This window comes from Salvelinus namaycush, chromosome 2 (genome assembly GCF_016432855.1).
Source record: "Salvelinus namaycush isolate Seneca chromosome 2, SaNama_1.0, whole genome shotgun sequence".
In the NCBI taxonomy this organism is placed as follows: domain Eukaryota; kingdom Metazoa; phylum Chordata; class Actinopteri; order Salmoniformes; family Salmonidae; genus Salvelinus; species Salvelinus namaycush.
The window spans coordinates 69882130-69899749 of NC_052308.1; the positions used below are offsets into that span (position 1 = coordinate 69882130).

Sequence of the window (17620 nt, forward strand, 5' to 3'; positions counted from 1 at the left end):
CATCTCAGTTAGTGACGCCTGCACAGTGGGCATCATTCGGGCTCTCTTGCGCCAAGGCAGATCAGGCTCCTAATCAGAATCGCAGTCAGAATCAGAATGTAATGAAGAATTCCCCTATTGGTCATCTGAGTCGATCTCAGCATCAAGTTCCTCCCCTCCACCGGACTCCATCTCATTCAAATCTCAGAGTTATCAGCGCTTCTCGCACCTCCATTCTCGGTCTTGCTATCGTATGAACGACTTCCGCTTCCAGGCCACCCCTCTCTCGTTTCTCCATCTTCTTCTTCTATGATAATGGCGGTCAACAAACAAACGTTAAAGGTGCATGCCACCACCTACTGTGCAGGAGTTTGTGGACAATCACGGTTTACAACATCACATTTCTAAATCCTCCTACCCATCTCAGTATTTCTGAGTAAATGAAAGAGCCCTACTAACTTCTAACAGTAAAGTTTATTTTAATGAATTTTACATTTTTCTTGTGAACGTTTTAATACTTATTCATCAGCAATACATGTACAATATATAAAATAAACATTTTATTAATGCATGTTTTCATTAATTTTAGAACGTTTTAATGAGTTTAAAAAACACAAAACGCCCCAAAAAACTGTCCCCTGTGCTTGTAGTGGTATATACAGTAACTTATAACATTTGTTGAATCGTGCAAGGCTGATATTCAGTGATGTGGTGGTAAATGCATAAATCACTAACGCAAAAAATAAAAAATCGTGTTTTTACTTATCTGGAGTTAAAGTTGGTCAACCCTATTCACTAAATACAAAAGGTAGGGAAGATGATTTAGATGTTTTTTTTTAAAGTATTTTTTATTTAACCAGGCAGGTCAGTTAAGAACAAATTCTTATTTACAATGACTACCTACGCCGGCCAAACCCGGACGACGCTGGGCCAATCACGGCCGGTTGTGATACAGCCTGGAATCGAACCAGGGTGCCTGTAGTGATGCCTCAAACACTGAGATGCACTGACGCTTTGCACTGTAGACCGCTGCGCCAATCAGGAGCCCATAGATTTAACCATAGAGATCCTCATTTTATTAAGTTAAACCCTTCTATATGGACTTTTGTCTAAATGTATATATGCTGTCTGGAATAGAATTCTGTTCATTAGCATGTTCATACCACACCAATCTAAGGGTTCTATTCAACCTGTATCGTTGAAGACTGAGCGAGTAGTCTGGGGGGGATTGGTAAAGGTGAAAATGTCTTCAAGTGGATTATTCATTTATTCAGTCCCACTATAGGCCCCCAATGATGACACATCCTTGGTTAAACAAGAAAACACAATAAGGTCATTATGTAAAACATAGCATCACCCGTCTCTTCAGTAAAGGCTACATCGTATACTGCAACGTCTTGACTTGACATTGATGTGCAAAGAAATACTGCATGGACTTCGAGGTTACTGAGCATGATTGGGGCTAAAGGTACTGAGTAACATCCTTTAGTTTAGTACACAGGCACTGTGGTTACACCCTGAAGGGCATCCTACTCTATAAAACTATATATAATTATCTTTTTCAAGTTTAGGCACTTCTTTAATAAGTCTGTACAACGATCAATTCAGTCGTCTGAATGCAAATCCCAGTCTGCTCCAGAGAAAGCGTCCTGTTCCCGTTACAGTGAACCACTTCACCAGAGTACAGAACTTGAAGATCAAGCCGAGACGCCAAGGAGAACCCCATCAAGCGAGTCAAGACCTCTCTCAATCGTTGATTCTAGAACAAAGAATAGTGTTACCACCATAGACGCATCATCCTACAAAATAATGTTCTCATTCCATCCCTATTCTAACAGAATTGTCCACTGAGGGGCCACACAATCCAATTATGAAAAGTTGACACACACACACAGGGATCTACAGCCACAAAAGTCATTATAAATAAATTACTAACATCATTGTAAGCTTTGATGGCATCAGTACTTACTCTAGAGTCTGTAGATTGTAGCGTTGGTTGTCCCTGATGTCGGAGAGAATTCTCAGTCCTTCTTCTCCCGTGTCATTTCCCATCAGACCTAGTTCTGTGATGCTGGAGTGGCTGGACTTCAGGGCTAAGGCTAGGGAGGAGCAGCCCTTCACTGTGATCCCACAGCATCTCAGACTGAAGGGGGGGGGGGGGGGGTGAATGTGGGGAGAGAGATGGGGATGGAGAGAAAGAGTGGAGAAGGTCACCAGAGAGGGAGAAACTCTCTTCAATTTGTTTTGGTCAACAAGACTACATAAATTGTACGAGTGATTTATAAGTTATTATACCAAGTCATCTTGTGAATATGCTTATAATAATTCATTGTTTGAAGAGCGTGCAGTGTGATATCATAGACCAAGCCGTGAGCTTTATAACTCTATAATGAGGTTACTTACAACAATCTCTCCAGTGTACAACACCTGGACGTCAGTCCCAGGTAGAGAGCCTTCACACCGCGGTCTCCCAGGTCATTTCCAGAGAGATCCAGCTCTTTCAGGTTGGTGAGGTTGGAGCTGAGAGCTTTGACCAGCTCCCCACACCATTTCTCTGTCAGTTTACAGTCACTCAGCCTAGGTGGGGAGAGGTAATTACATTGAGAAAGTTGCCCCCCTCACACACACACGTGCTAGGTTTGCAGAACTCACCTGAGGGTCTCAAGTGAAGACAAGCAGAAAAAGACATCGGCCCAGTCATCCGAGTCGCCCAGATGGTTCCTGCTGATGTCCAGCTCTTTGAGGACAGAGTTGAAATGAAACCCTCTGACTTGGGTGATGCCACAGCTCGCCACACTGGAGAGACAAGAGTAAAGACAAAGAAACTCTTCTATATTCAGCTCCAGACCAAGGTTCAAAATACTGGCTTTCAGAGACTTTAAGTATTCGCTTTAGACTGCCTGGAGAGCTAGATGGGAGGACAGGGTTTGCACTTTTGCGACTATTCTATTGGTTCCATTGTGCCAGGCAAGCTCAATCAACCCAAGTCTGACAAGTATTTGAACTAATTTCAAATAGTATTTGAACCAAAGTCTGTCAGCTTACATGGAGTAGGGGCTAGGGGAGAGTGGCCCGTACACTCTTGGTGGGGTAAGCTAGCTTACATGAGTTTCTCCAGTTGACAGAAGGGCAGTCCGAAGGCTTTACAGAGCATCTTGACCCCCTCGTCCTTCAGGTTGTTGTTGCTCAGGTTGAGCTCCCTCAGACTGGGGATGTTCACCAGAAATCCAAACATGTTCTCACAGCATTTCTCAGTGAGCTGACAACAGTACAACCTGGTGGTGGAGGGAAAATGTATGGTACATTTACTACAGTGAACATTCCACTTTAGAATCAGGGAGGTGGAATGTGTGAGTGTACTACAATACTCCAGACAGTACTCACTCCAGTTTGTATATCTGGGTTGACTTCAGTATGTCCATAAGCAGCTCCACCCCCGCGTCTCCCAGATCATTCATGCTGACGTCCAGCTCTCGCAGGTGTTCGGGGTTGTCTATCAGCAACACCGCCAGAGCGTGACTCAGCTCCAGGCCCAGCTTGCAGTTTGAGAGCCTAACGAAGATTATAATACTTTAGAAGATGCGGCCTATGTGGTCCAGAGGTTAGTGTTGCAAATCCCAGCACAGATGTACAGCCTAGGCTACCAGTGTCAGCATGAGTTCAAAATCTGACCCATGCCATTCTGACTCGCAAACTCTCCTAACTCTCCTCTTCACTCTCCTATCTCAATGAAAATAAATATATTCTTTAAGGGTATAATGTATGTCAAATAGTTTAGAAGATAAACTGTATTTCCTTATGAGGAGAACTTCATTTGCATTAAACCACAGGATAAACCCATAGGGGAACTGAATTATGTGGTAGAACGTCACCGAAGAGGATGGCTGACGTTTCAGTGCTCCTAACCAACTGTGTTATTTTGTTTGTTTTTTAGCTGTGGACCACACTATCTACCTAGAGAGTTGTCATCTGTATTTTTCATAGCTGTCTACCTACCACCACAGACCGATACTGGCACTAAGACCGCACTCAATGAGCTGTATACGGCCATAAGCAAACAGGAAAACGCTCATCCAGAGGCGGCTCTTCTAGTGGCCGGGGGTTTTAATGCAGGGAAACTTAAATCCATTTGACCAAATTTCTACCAGCATGTTAAATGTGCAACCAGAGGGGGGGGACAACTCTAGACCCGCTTTACTCCACACACAGAGACGCATACAAAGCTCTCCCTCACCCTCCATTTGGCAAATCTGACCATAATTCTATCCTCCTGATTCCTGCTTACAAGCTAAAATTAAAGCAGGAAGCACCAGTGACTCGGTCAATAAAAAAAGTGGTCAGATGAAGCAGATGCTAAGCTACAGGACTGTTTTGCTAGCACAGACTGGAATATGTTCCGGGATTCTTCCTGTGGCATTGAGGAGTACACATCAGTCACTGGCTTTATCAAAAAGTGCATCCATGACGTCATACCCACAGTGACCGTATGTACTGTACATACCCCAACCAGAAGCCATGGATTACAGGCAACATCCGCACTGAGCTTAAGGGTAGAGCTGCCGCTTTCAAGGAGTGGGCCTCTAACTCGGAAGCTTATTAGAAATCCTGCTATTTCCTCCAACGAACCATCAAACAGGCAAAGCGTCAATACAGGACTAATATTGAATCGTACTACACCGGCTCAGACGCTCGTCGGATGTGGCAGGGCTTGCAAACTTTACAGACTGTTACGTCCCCCAGTTTCTGTTTTGTGGGTTTGTATTAGAGGTCGATGGGCCGATTTCAAGTTTTCATAACAATCGGTAATCGGCATTTTTCGACACCGATTATTTGCCAGCAGCTCTTCGCTGTGCTTCAAGCATTGCACTGTTTATGACTTCAAGCCTATCAACTCCCAAGATTAGGCTGGCAATACTAAAGTACCTATAAAAACATCCAATAGTCAAAGGTATATGAAATACAAATGGTATAGGGAGAAATAGTCCTATAATAACTACAACCTAAAACTTCTTACCTGGTAATATTGAAGACTCATGTTAAAAGGAACCACCAGCTTTCATATGTTCTCATGTTCTGAGCAAGGAACTTAAACGCTAGCTTTTTTACATGGCACATATTGCACTTTTACTTTCTTCTCCAACACTTTGTTTTTGCATTATTTAAACCAAATTGAACATGTTTCATTATTTATTTGAGGCCAAATTGATATTATTGATGTATTATATAAAGTTTAACAAAAGTGTTCATTCAGTATTGTTGTAATTGTCATTATTATATATATATATACAAAAATCGGCAGATTTAATCGGTATCGGCTTTTTTTGGTCCTCCAATTATCAGTATCGGCGTTGAAAAAACCTAATCGGTCGACCTCTAATTTGTATGTGTGTATTTCAGGAAATGGCTTCCTGGATTCCAAGCAGCTGATTGGTCGGCCCCATTGCAGATTGGAGCTCTGACCCCGCCCTCTCGGCAGGGGATACAGCTGTCTGTAATTAACGACTCCTTCTGCAGCTTGAAAAGCCAGTGTTCCTTTGTTAGGATACAGAGATTCTTTGTATGTGCTGCGTTGGGCTGATAAAATTGTTGTAAAGTATTTTGTAGCCGGTCCTGCAGAGGTATGTGTATGCCAAAAGGACTCAGTGTTTTTGATTATTGATATTGTTCACTTTACATTAGTAATTATTCTGTTTATGTTCCCAGGGGGAAGGGGAAGGCACCTTGGGAGTGTTTAGACAAGAGGCCTGCGGCCATACATATACCAGTAGTATGTACTCTGTCTATGCACACTAAGTAAGACCTGGGCAGACCAACCCCTGTATTTTGGTTAGCGTGCCAGGTAGAGTTAAGAATAAGTAAGTAGTGGGTAGGTAGGAGAGGGGACTCTAACTTTCTTTGCTTTGGTTCCATTCAGCCCCTTTTCCACAAATTACCGTGTGAAGGAAAAATAAATTCCCTGTAAACGGTAATATGGTGTCCTCCAAGAGGTGTGTGTAACACAGACTACAAAGGGAAGCACAGACGTGAGTTTCCCAGTGACACGAGCCTACTGGACGAGCTAAATTACTTCTATGCTCTCTTCGAGGCAAGTAAACACTGAAACATGCATGAGAGCATCAGCTGTTCCGGATGACTGATCACGCTCTCCGCAGCCGATGTGAGTAAGACCTTTAAACAGGTTAACATTCACAAGGCCGCAGGGCCAGACAGATTACCAGGAGGTGTACTCACAGCATGCACTGCCCAACTGGCAAGTGTCTTCACTGACATTTTCAACTTCTCCCTGTCTGAGTCTGTAATACCAACATGTTTCAAGCAGACCAGCATAGTCCCTGTGCCCAAGAACACTAAGGTAACCTGCCCAAATGACTACCGACCTGTAGCACTCAAGTCTGTAGACATGTAGCGCTTTGAAAGGTTGACGGCTCACATCAATACCAGTATCCCAAGAAACCCTAGACCCACTCCAATTTGCATATCTTCCAACAGATCCACAGATGATGCAATCTCTATTGCACTCCACACTGCCCTTTCCCACCTTGACAAAAGGAACACCTATGTGAGAATGCCATTCATTGACTACTGCTCAGTGTACAATACCATAGTGCCCTCAAAGCTCATTACTATGCTAAGGACCCTGGGACTAAACACCTCCCTCTGCAACTGGATCCTGGACTTCCTGACGGGCCGCCCCCAGGTGGTAAGGGTAGGTAACAACACATCTGCCACGCTGATCCTCAACACAGGGGCCCATCAAGGGTGCGTACTCAGTCACCTCCTGTACTCCCTGTTCACTCATGACTGCACGGCCAGGCACGACTCCAACACCATCATTAAGTCTGCCCGATGACACAACAGTGGTAGGCCTGATCATCGACAATGACGAGACAGCCTATAGGGAGGAGGTCAGAGACCTGGCTGTGTGGTGTCAGGACAACTCTCCCTCAACATGATCAAGACAAAGGAGATGATTGTGGACTACAGAAAAAGGAGGACCCGAGCACGCCCGCATTCTCATTGATGGGGCTGCAGTGGAGCAGGTTGAGAGCTTCAAGTTCCTTGGTGTCCACGTCACCAACAAACTAACATGGTCCAAGCACACCAAGACAGTCATGAAGAGGGCACGAAAAAACCTATTCCCCATCAGGAGACTGAAAAAATGTGGCATGGGTCCTCAGATCCTCAAAAGGTTCTACAGCTGCACCATCGAGAGCATTCTGACTGGGTGCATCACTGCCTGGTATGGCCACTGCTCGGCCTCCAACCGCAAGGCACTACAGAGGGTAGTGCGTACGGCCCAGTACATCACTGGGGCCAAGCTTCCTGCCATCCAGGACTTCTATACCAGACGGTGTCAGAGCAAGTAAAAAAAATTCTCAGACTCCAGCCACCCTAGTCAGACTGTTCTCTCTGCTAGTGGTACCGGAGTGCCAAGTCTAGGTACAGGAGGCTTCTAAACAGCTTCTACCCCCAAGCCATAAGAGTCCTTAACATCTAATCAAATGGCTACCCAGACTATTTGTATAGCCCCCCCCCCCCCCCCCCTTTACACTGCTGCTACTCTGTTATTATCTATGCATAGTCACTTTAATAACTCTACCTACATGTACATATTACCACAATTACCTCGACTAACTGGTGCCGCCGCACATTGACTCTGCACCGCCCGGTACCCCTGTATATAGCCTCGCTATTGTCATTTTACTGTTGCTCTTAAATTATTTAGTTACTTTTATTTCTTATTCTTGTTTTTTTTAAACTGCATTGTTGGTTAAGGGCTTGTAAGTAAGCATTTCACTGTAAGGTCTACAACTGCTGTATTCAGCACGTGACAAAAAATGATTTGAATACAATGACGTTACAAGTGGGGGTACACATGATCAGAACGGGTTTCCTAGCCATTGATTTTCTACCCATTGATCAAAACTCACTTCAGGATCTGCAGTTTGCAATAAACAACCTTCAGCCCGTCAACGAGATGAAACACGCCGGCTTCTCCCGGTTCATTGCCGCTCAGATCCAGCTCTCGCAGGTGCAAGGGGTTGGATTTGAGAGCTTTGGCCAGAGCGTTGAAGCCATCCTGTTTCACCCTGCAGCCGGACAGTTTCAGTCTCTCCATTCGGCAATGTGGCTGGGCCAGGCCGGCCGCCAGCAGCTGCACTCCTGAGTCTTTCAGCGTGTTGAAACTCAGGTCCAGCGCTTTCAGATGGCACACATTTGAGGTGAGCGCCAAGCCCAGATCTTTACAGAATATCTCAGTCAGATTGTGATATGACAGCCTGGTGGGAAGGGGGGTTAGGGAATCAAAAAGAACATAGCCATATTAGCAGACATTAAACCAACATAACTGTGTAATGATCATAAGACAGGTCCAACAAACCTGAATTACCTGTGACGACAATTATCTTGTGCGTTACAGACATTTCATATCGATATATACAGTGAGCGCCAAACGTATTGAGTTTGACACCTTTTTGGTTTGTTTTGTACTTCAACACTACGGATTTAAAATGATACAATGACTATGAGTCTAAAGTGCAGACTGTCAGCTTTTGAGGTATTTTCATCCATATCGGGTGAACCGTTTAGATATTACAGCACTTTTTGTACATAGTCCCGCCATTTTAGGGGACCAAAAGTATTGTGCCAAATTCACTTGTGTATTAAAGTAGTAAAAAGTTAAGTATTTGGTCCCATATTCATCGCACATAACTACATAAAGTTTGTGACTCTACAAATTGGTTGGATGCATTTGCTGTTTAGGTTGTTTCAGATTATTTTGTGTCCCAATAGAAATGAATGGTAAATAATATATTGTGTCATTTTGGAGTCACTTTAAATGTAAATAAGAATAGAATATGTTTCTAAACACAATAGTTTTGGTCGTATAAAATGGGGGGAATAGCCTATGTACAAAAAGTGATTTCTAAACGGTTCACCTGATATGGATGAAAATGTTATTATATCACATCCAAAGCGCCAAAACTACAACAAATGTGTCACTTTCCCAATACCTTTGGAGCTCACTGTAATAGCTGGTATTGTTAAATGACCAAGTACTTACGTGGCTGTCTGGGAAGCTTTTATCACTGGCAGCATCCTCAGAAGTTCCTGGTCTCCTCTCTTCTTTACTTCCAACCCAAGCATGTCTATCGGCCCCGTCCCCGATGCCACTAACAGAGTGGCCAGGTCGGACCAATGTGCACGTGGGTATTTGGCATCTGGGGGGATTCCCGTATTGAGAAAGCTCATGCCATCCGTTTCTAAAGAGCTGTCACCCAGTTCCCTCAGGCAGTTCAGCAAGTTGAGTGTCCTCCGTGAAGCGGGATTCTCCATGACCTTCTTCTTGATGTACTCTACCGTTTCCGTCAGTGTCTCTGACGAGTTGTAGCCGGACTCTGCGACTGACTGGATGGAGTTCTGCGAGAAGCCGAGGAGGAACCGGAGGAAGAGGTCCAGCTTTCCGTTTCTGCTCTGCAAGGCCATGTCCACTGCATTCCTCAGGCTGTTGCAGGATTGAAGAAACCACATTGCGGCAAAGAACTCCTGAATGGTGGTATGCCCAAAGTAGTAGATCTTCTTTTGCTGCAGCCCAATATCCTCCCTGAAGATGGGTATGTTCACTTTTGCGTACACAGCTGCCACTTGGACATCAATGTTGCACTCTCTTAGGTCTTCCTCGTAGAAAACCGCGTTGCCTTTCACCAACTGCTTAAAGGCTAGTTCCCCCAATTTATTAGCCATCTCCTGTGTATTCTGATTCTGTGTTTGCAACCGGGCGAGTAGGTCAGTATACACTGGAGTCAGAGCTCTGCGGTTACATTCTTTATAGAATAGAAATGTCTGTCTCCTGAGGAATGACGCACAAATCGAACAGATAATAGGTATCTGGCACAAGACGTAGAGGCTTTTTGAGTACTTCAAGTAGGCAATAATTGCATTGGCCCGGTCCGTGTCATTGATTGCTTTCCTGAGGAACTCCTCTTTCTGGTAATCTGTGAAGCCTTCGATTTCTGACTCTTCATTGATGTACTGAAAAGGGATGCGACTGATTGCTTCAGGTCTGGAGGTAATCCATATGTAAGCAGTGGAGGGAAGAAGATTACCGTTAATTAGGTTTGTAAGCAGTGTCGGCACGGAGGAGGCCTCTGTGACATTGGTCACTATCGGGCTGTTCTTGAAGTCAAGAAGATGTCGGAATTCATCCAGCCCATCAAAGATGAGCCAAATTCTGATGTTCTCCAAGTTGGAAATTCCAGGTTCTTTCAATTCTGGGAAAAACTTGTGAATAAGTTCAATTAGACTCAGTCTCTCCTTCAGCAAATTCAGCTCCCGGAAAGGAAGAGGAAATAAGAGAGGACAGTCCTGGTTTCCGTTTCCCTCTGCCCAGTTAAGAATAACCATCCGCACCTGGCTAGTTTTGCCAATACCAGAGACACCCTTGGTCAGTGCTATTCTGACTCGTTCGTAGCCTAGTTCAGAATCAAAGTATAAGCCTATGGTTGAGCACGTCCCTTGGTGTCTCTTCCTGTAGGTTGGCTCAATTAGAATATACTCATGTTGGTTCTCTCCACTTTCATCAGGTGGATACTGGAGATCACAATGTATATAAAATGGATGCTCAGTTTTCCCCCCTGGCGGACTCTGATACTTTTTCTTCAGGATGGCTTTGAGCTTATTGCTGAGTTTTGCCAGATTGGAGGCAGAGACTTCCCTGTTGAATTGGCCCAAAAAAGTATGTCATTTCTATACAGAGCAGGCATACCTGTGAACAGTTTCAACCATATTGTCTGTTAACTATATATATAGTCTATTCTTGTGAGAGCCCACCCGTTGACCCTCTTGAGCCGAATTGTCTCCCTTGCAGATGAATGACAAGACCGTAGGAGCCTTTGAGACCATTCCTATATGGTATGGTCCAGCTTGTTATCTCAATAAAAGTCAGTGCTAGGAACCTCTTGGTGCTAAAATAACATCTCTTTAACATGAATTTTGGTTGGTCCAATGTGATTTACAATTGTATATGCATTCCACAGGAAGTCGGGAGGCAGAGACGCCCCTCTTCATCACTTTAAATACTGTTGTGGAAGAGTAAACTCCTTCCCGGTCGGTAATGCATATCCTATATTGAATTCAAGTCTGACGTTTCGTTCTCCACTATCTTCATACCATCAATTCTTAGAACTTTACAGATGGAATAAACAAATGTTTATATGAACATAATAGGCCTACATTGTATTCTAAATTGCACATACATTTCCCACAGACTCATGTTGATCTTGTCCTGTCATGAATGTAGTTGTCTTACCCTGGTTCAGTCTGATGTTTTTTTCTCCCAAGGTGAAACATTTTCCTCAAATCAGGAGAGGCGGATTTCCTATAACCAAGGTTAGTTTCCCTCCAAGGCGGAGGTATCTGTGAAGAGGGCAGTAAGGCAGGCTATCGCGTCCCTCATGTAATGAAGAAAATAAGATCCCACTACCAACCATAGACCTGTAACACAGTTTCTGGATATTATCTTCCTAACTGTATTAGCAAAAGTGCTGTGTGTATGGGGCTACAGTAATGCACTGGCAATACTGCCTCAATTCAAAGTCTGCTCACAGATTATAAATGATTTGCTAATAAATTAATTCAGTTAAATAGGCTACCTAAAGAAGACAAACTGACAAAAACACGGAGGACCTATCCATTTAGGCCCTATTTTTTTTCTCCAATAAATTCGCTTAGGATCAGCCCAAAAACACTGCAAACAAAAACGGTGAGCTCTAACGGTGCACGAATGCAGTGTAATCCCAGGCCTTCAAAACTAACAAATGGATTATGCAAGGGGGCGGGGGGGGGTCATCCCAAATGATTTATAAATGCAAAAATACATCTGACTACATCGTCTAAACACTGAACTCGCTTCCGCGTTTCTTTACTTTCTTTCTTTACTTATTTTCTTGGTGCTAGGCTAGCCCACGACCAGGAAATAACTAGCTAAAATACGGCATGCAGTCATCCCATTGCAACTTTATCAACTCTCATTTAATAGCAAACACATAATGCAATTCCATAGTTACTTGTTGGATTTTCTCACTTGATTCTAGTCCATCACTGCGTCTCAGTAAATGTACGTGTTTTAAATTAGGTCGAGGAGGCAGCGTCAAACTTTCAAAACAAGGTACCCGCTAAAGTGCTAAAAATCAAGAACAGGGGCGCGTTCAGCAGGATACAACGTTTTGGAACGTCCAGATAGCATATTTCTATGTAGAACAAACATGCCTCTTCGATTTGTTCAATAATGAATGGCGTTAATGTTCAAGAACGTTTTGCAAATGAACGTGACCCTGTTCACACCCAGTACACATTTGAGAGGTTAGATCATTTTTGTCCACCATCAATTAGGTTAAATTTGATCTCAAACCAAATATAGCCTAAACATAATATGGCCATAGAAGTGTTGTAAAATAAAATGGTGAGATCCTGCTGGAGAAGAGAATGAGGTGACCTGGAAGCGGAAGTGTGCGTAATTCATAGGCTATAACGGCAAGACCGCGAATTGAGGTGATAGAAGCGTTGACAATGCTACGAGATTTGGAAGAAATAGAGTCAGGGGGGGGGGGGGGGGACTTGATGCTGAGATCGACTATGATGATGAATTGGGGAATTCTTCAATAGATTCCGATGCTGGCTGCGATTCTGATTATGAGCCTGATCTGCCTCAGCGTCGGCGCAAGAGAGTACGAACGATGCCCACCGTGCAGGTGTCAACAACTCAGATGGAGGGAGAGGAGAAGGACGGCACGGTTTTGGATAAAACAGCCAGTGGACAACGCTGCAGGTCGGTTATGAGCACAGAATGGCACCCCATTGGAATCGGGCCCTACACCTTACGCCAAAGGCAGAATCGACAGAGCATTCGGCAGCTTCCATTGTTTGTGACATGCAGATGTTGCAGCACATCAAGGACTGTACTGTAGCTGAAGGGGACGTGGGGCATGTCTGTGGATGAGCTGGAAGCGTTCATTGCGCTCCTGTATGTCCGAGGACTGTACGTAGGAATGAACACGCCTTTGGAGAGCTTCTGAAACGAAAAATGTGGGGTGATTTTTTTCCCCCCCCGAGACACTATGCCCACGGAACCGCTTCAGAGAGATCATGCGATACCTGCGTTTTGATGCAAGAGAGACCAGACGCATGCACTTGGAAACGGACAAATTCGCCCTGGTATCAGAAGTTTGGGACGCGTTTTTACAGAACTGTGTTTCCTCTTATAAGCCAGGAGTGAAGATTACCGTTGAGGTGCAATGGTTCCCCTCAAAAGCTAAGTGCACCTTTACGCAGTACATCCCCTACAAGCAAGACAAGTGGGGCATGAAGCTTTTGTTGGCAGCTGACATCGACAGCAAGTACGTGCTGAATGTCTTTCCGTATCTGGGGAAAGGTGAATCCCAGCTTCCTGAAAATGTGGTGATGAGGCTTGTAGAACCTTACCTTGGCGAGGGTAGGAATGTAAACACAGACGAGATCTTCACATCACTGCCATTGGCAAATAAGTTGATTGACAAGAACACAAGCTTAGTCGGGGTTATGAAAGTGAGCCGGGGGCTGCCTCTCTCTGTGAGCAACCAGGCACAGGCAGAGCTGTTCTCCACAACGGCACGACAAAGCAACACGGTTTACAGACGTAAGCCAAGAGAGAACGTCTGTATCCTGAGTAATAAGCTTCCGACAGTTGCTATTGGCGGTGACACAAATAGAAAACCAGAGACCCTGACGCACTATAACAACACAAAGGTATGTTATAACGTTAATACAGCTGCCATGCACGGTGCTCCTCTGTTGTAGCAAAATAATTCTAAGGTATTGTACTGTATTCTATTCCAGGTTGGTGTGGATAAGATGGCCAGACAGTTCAGGGTGAAAGCAGCTACCCACCGCTGGCCTGTTGCCGTATTCTACAACCTGCTTGACCTGGCTGCTGGGTGATTATGCAACTACGGGCACTTCTATGTCCTCGGGTCAATTTTGGGGATTTTATAAAAAATAAAACAAATAGAAATTTGTATGTTAAGTTCACACTGGAATCACCCCATACGTTTTTAAACACCTCTCTATCATCAAGTCTTTTAGCTACTTTTCAGATGCATTTTATACCTCAATTTCACTATTTTGCCCTTGTCCCTGACCCAGGCTTTTAAGCTTCTATGTTTTTCTATGAGAAAACATGAATAATTACACATTATATAATGTTATATACGACAGAAATAGTCAATTAAATAAAATCTATATCAATATTTATTGTGAGTATGCCCTTTATATTTTTTACACATAATATACCTGTCCTTTGGGAGTGGTGTCATTTCCACCACTGAGGACAAATTCCTCATTAATATTTTTTTTTCAAGAGAATATTAATTTTGTTACCATGGAAACGTATTGTGACACTGAAGCACATGGCTGCAGCAGACAGTTGTTCGAGATGTGATGTCCAGAAGTTAAAGAAAAATTTAGGTAAATATTGGTTGTGTAGAGAATATTTTAATTGTCAGTCATTTCGTAACAGGCTATAATTTCTTTAATTTGTGGTAGAACTTTATATATTTTTTATATATTTTATGTATTGAGTGTTAACAATATGCTAGCTGTAATACTAACCAAAGCATGCCAAACAGTCTGTCAATTTTCTCCAGAAACTGTAGAAGTGTCATTTCCATCACAGTCATTTCCATCACAAACTTAAGTGTGGTGGAAATGACAGAAAGTGGTGGAAATGACACAACCCATTATCTTATTCGTTTTTACTTTTATTTTATTTTAATTTAGGCTTATTTAATCATGTTTTAAATTAATTGAATCTAGAAAATGCTCCAAGGTGAAAACTAAGTAGTATTTGTCTTTATTTTTTGAAGATGCCACATAAAACAGCACAGAGGTCACAGACATAGAAACTAAATAAAAAAGTATCCTATACGATACCAGGAACAACTAAAAAAAAGACAGGGAGAGATAATGGAAGAAAAAAGAGAAGGAAGAAGTGATATCTATCTCTGAGCTTACAAAGCGACAACAAAGTAAGAGATGGAAATGGAACCAACGGAATAGAAGACAGACTTTAAAGTGAACGGTTGCAATGGAGACCTACCTATCGGGCACCACACCACCTCAGTCACCAGATGACTTGCAGCCAGAACATGAGGGTAACATACCTGCCCCTAACTTACCTGCCCTTGATGCACACCCTGATACCCCTTCCTCATCGTCTGCAACAGGAATGAGAAGTCGAATACTTGCTGGACGGAGAAAGGTTGGAAGAGGTCGCTCAAAAGCATACAGAGATCTTAGTATGACAAATGTCAAACTTGATAATGCTTGATGGAAAGCTGCGAAATACCCAAAAAATGTATGATCGACTGATGAACAAAATGGAGAGACAAGATTCCCCAAAGACAAAACAGCAAATGAAGGGAGCTCCAAAGAACTTGAAGGATTTTATTGTTTCAAAATGCCATCATTGCAGAGTTAAAACAGAAGTATAAAAAAATGTGCAGTGCCAAGGACAAACAAGTGGCTTCAAAAATGCTCAGAGGCAACATCCTGAGAAAGTATGGCCTGGTCAAAGCCGCAAACAGAGAATTTTGATTTTCAGCAAAAGCAATGAGGGCAAATAAACAGGTCAACAAGTCTTCAATACTCCAGGAAAAAGCAGTGGAACAATTAGCACAGCCACAGAAGAGAATCTCTAGATTCTATGAACGTGATGACAACAGCAGAGCAACAACAGGGGAAAAGGACACACTAACGAGGAACAAGAACAAAAAACAGAAGTGCTTCTTGAATGGCACAATTCAGAACCTTTATCAGAAGTTTAAGAGGGAATATTCAGAAATTCAAATTTCCTACTGTGAATTCTGCAAAATATGTCCTTTTTTGGGTTGTCATGCCAACAGTCCAGGATAGGGACACATGTCTCTGCAAAACCCACGCCAACATCCAGTTCATGGCTGACAAACTACAGCATCACAAAGTGATCAGCTGCAGCAACATTGAGAACCTTATTGAGTCTTTGTGCTGTGAGAACCTTATTGAGTCTTTGTGCTGTGAGAACCTTATTGAGTCTTTGTGCTGTGAGAACCTTATTGAGTCTTTGTGAGTCTTTGTGCTGTGAGAACCTTATTGAGTCTTTGTGCTGTGAGAACCTTATTGAGTCTTTGTGAGTCTTTGTGCTGTGAGAACCTTATTGAGTCTTTGTGCTGTGAGAACCTGAAGAAGGAGTGCATGTACCCAGAGTGCTCCCTTTGTCAAGCAAAAGAGCTTAAAACATCTGACTTTGATGCTGGTGAGCAGACATGGTGGTTTGAGTGGAAAAACAAAGCTGAAGAGAGAGAAGAAAAACAAAGAGAGAAACATGGAGAAGTTCACTGTACATTTGACAGTAAAAGAAAAGGTGGACCAAGATGGAAAATTCAACTCATCTCAAAGCACCGTCCAGCCCATTGAAGATCTAAGTGAAGCATTGATTGGAAAGTGGTGTGTGGTGGAGTATGATCACGACGTTTACCCTGGTATCGTGCAAGATGTTCACGCAGATTAGTGCTCTTGTGAAACCCATGAGTCGCTTTGGTCCCCAACCGTTTTATTTTGGCCAATGAGAGACGACATCATATGGTACAGACCACAGCATGTGCTTGGACTAGTCCCTGAGCCCCATCCAGTGACCAAAAAGCACATGGAGCTGGATGCCTTGATCTGGGAGGAACTTAGCTCTCTTTCTAAGAATTAGATTCCCTTGGAAACTCACTATACAGTACATACAAAGCAGGGCATAAAATCATACATTAAACAAAACATGTGTAGCTCTCAATTAACTCTTCCCTCTATATATGTGCTAGAATTTCTATTTGCAGCATCTCAAGTGCTAGTTCCACTGTTTTGGAATCTTACTTTGTCTTATATTAATGAAATGTTTAACAATGGTTGTTGTTCAAAATGTTTGCATTAAAATATTGTTTTCATACGTTTTCTTTACATAGATGTCATTTCCACCACACCTTGTCATGTCCACCACACCTTGTCATGTCCACCACACCTTGTCATGTCCACCACACCTTGTCATGTCCACCACACCATGTCATGTCCACCACACCATGTCATGTCCACCACACCATGTCATGTCCACCACACCATGTCATGTCCACCACACCATGTCATGTCCACCACACCATGTCATGTCCACCACACCTTGTCATGTCCACCACACCTTGTCATGTCCACCACACCATGTCATGTCCACCACACCTTGTCATGTCCACCACACCTTGTCATGTCCACCACACCATGTCATGTCCACCACACCTTGTCATGTCCACCACACCTTGTCATGTCCACCACAACCCATATTTTGAGGTAAATTAGTATATTATGTATAATTTACATACATTTATTTGTTTTAGATATGGAAATTATATGGTTGTTATCATAATCTCACAAAAAGGTTGGGTGTAAATATCTTACTTTTCATGATAAATGTTTTCAGCTGTCACCAAGGCAAGTTTATACATTCAGACGTCATGTTGAATTATTAACATTAGGACAACCTTAAAAATCACTTTAAATAATATTCAATACAAGTTCATGTACAAATGTATAAGAAATC

General features: G+C 43.1%; 2 protein-coding genes across 5 annotated transcripts; one reads left to right on the forward strand and one right to left on the reverse strand.

The window, feature by feature from the left end:
- Positions 1–461: 461 nt before the first annotated feature.
- LOC120066915 (NACHT, LRR and PYD domains-containing protein 12-like) lies at positions 462–12185 on the reverse strand. 4 transcript variants are annotated; one of them, XM_039018286.1, is made up of 10 exons: positions 12062–12185; positions 11288–11472; positions 9044–10693; positions 7911–8258; positions 3364–3531; positions 3084–3254; positions 2632–2775; positions 2383–2556; positions 1949–2122; positions 462–1738 (listed from the first exon to the last, which is right to left on the reverse strand). In XM_039018286.1, exons 2-10 carry the CDS (start codon positions 11326–11328, stop codon positions 1726–1728), a joined length of 2883 nt encoding a protein of 960 aa, XP_038874214.1. In that variant the 5' UTR covers positions 11329–11472; positions 12062–12185; the 3' UTR covers positions 462–1725. The 4 variants fall into 4 exon arrangements, 3 of the variants coding, with proteins under 3 accessions (XP_038874214.1, XP_038874215.1, XP_038874213.1); XM_039018287.1 differs by having other exon boundaries at positions 12045–12185; XM_039018285.1 differs by having other exon boundaries at positions 11288–12185.
- Positions 12186–12604: 419 nt separating this feature from the next.
- LOC120027769 (piggyBac transposable element-derived protein 4-like) lies at positions 12605–14233 on the forward strand. The gene is made up of 2 exons (XM_038972793.1): positions 12605–13761; positions 13852–14233. Exons 1-2 carry the CDS (start codon positions 13123–13125, stop codon positions 13951–13953), a joined length of 741 nt encoding a protein of 246 aa, XP_038828721.1. The 5' UTR covers positions 12605–13122; the 3' UTR covers positions 13954–14233.
- Positions 14234–17620: the final 3387 nt, after the last annotated feature.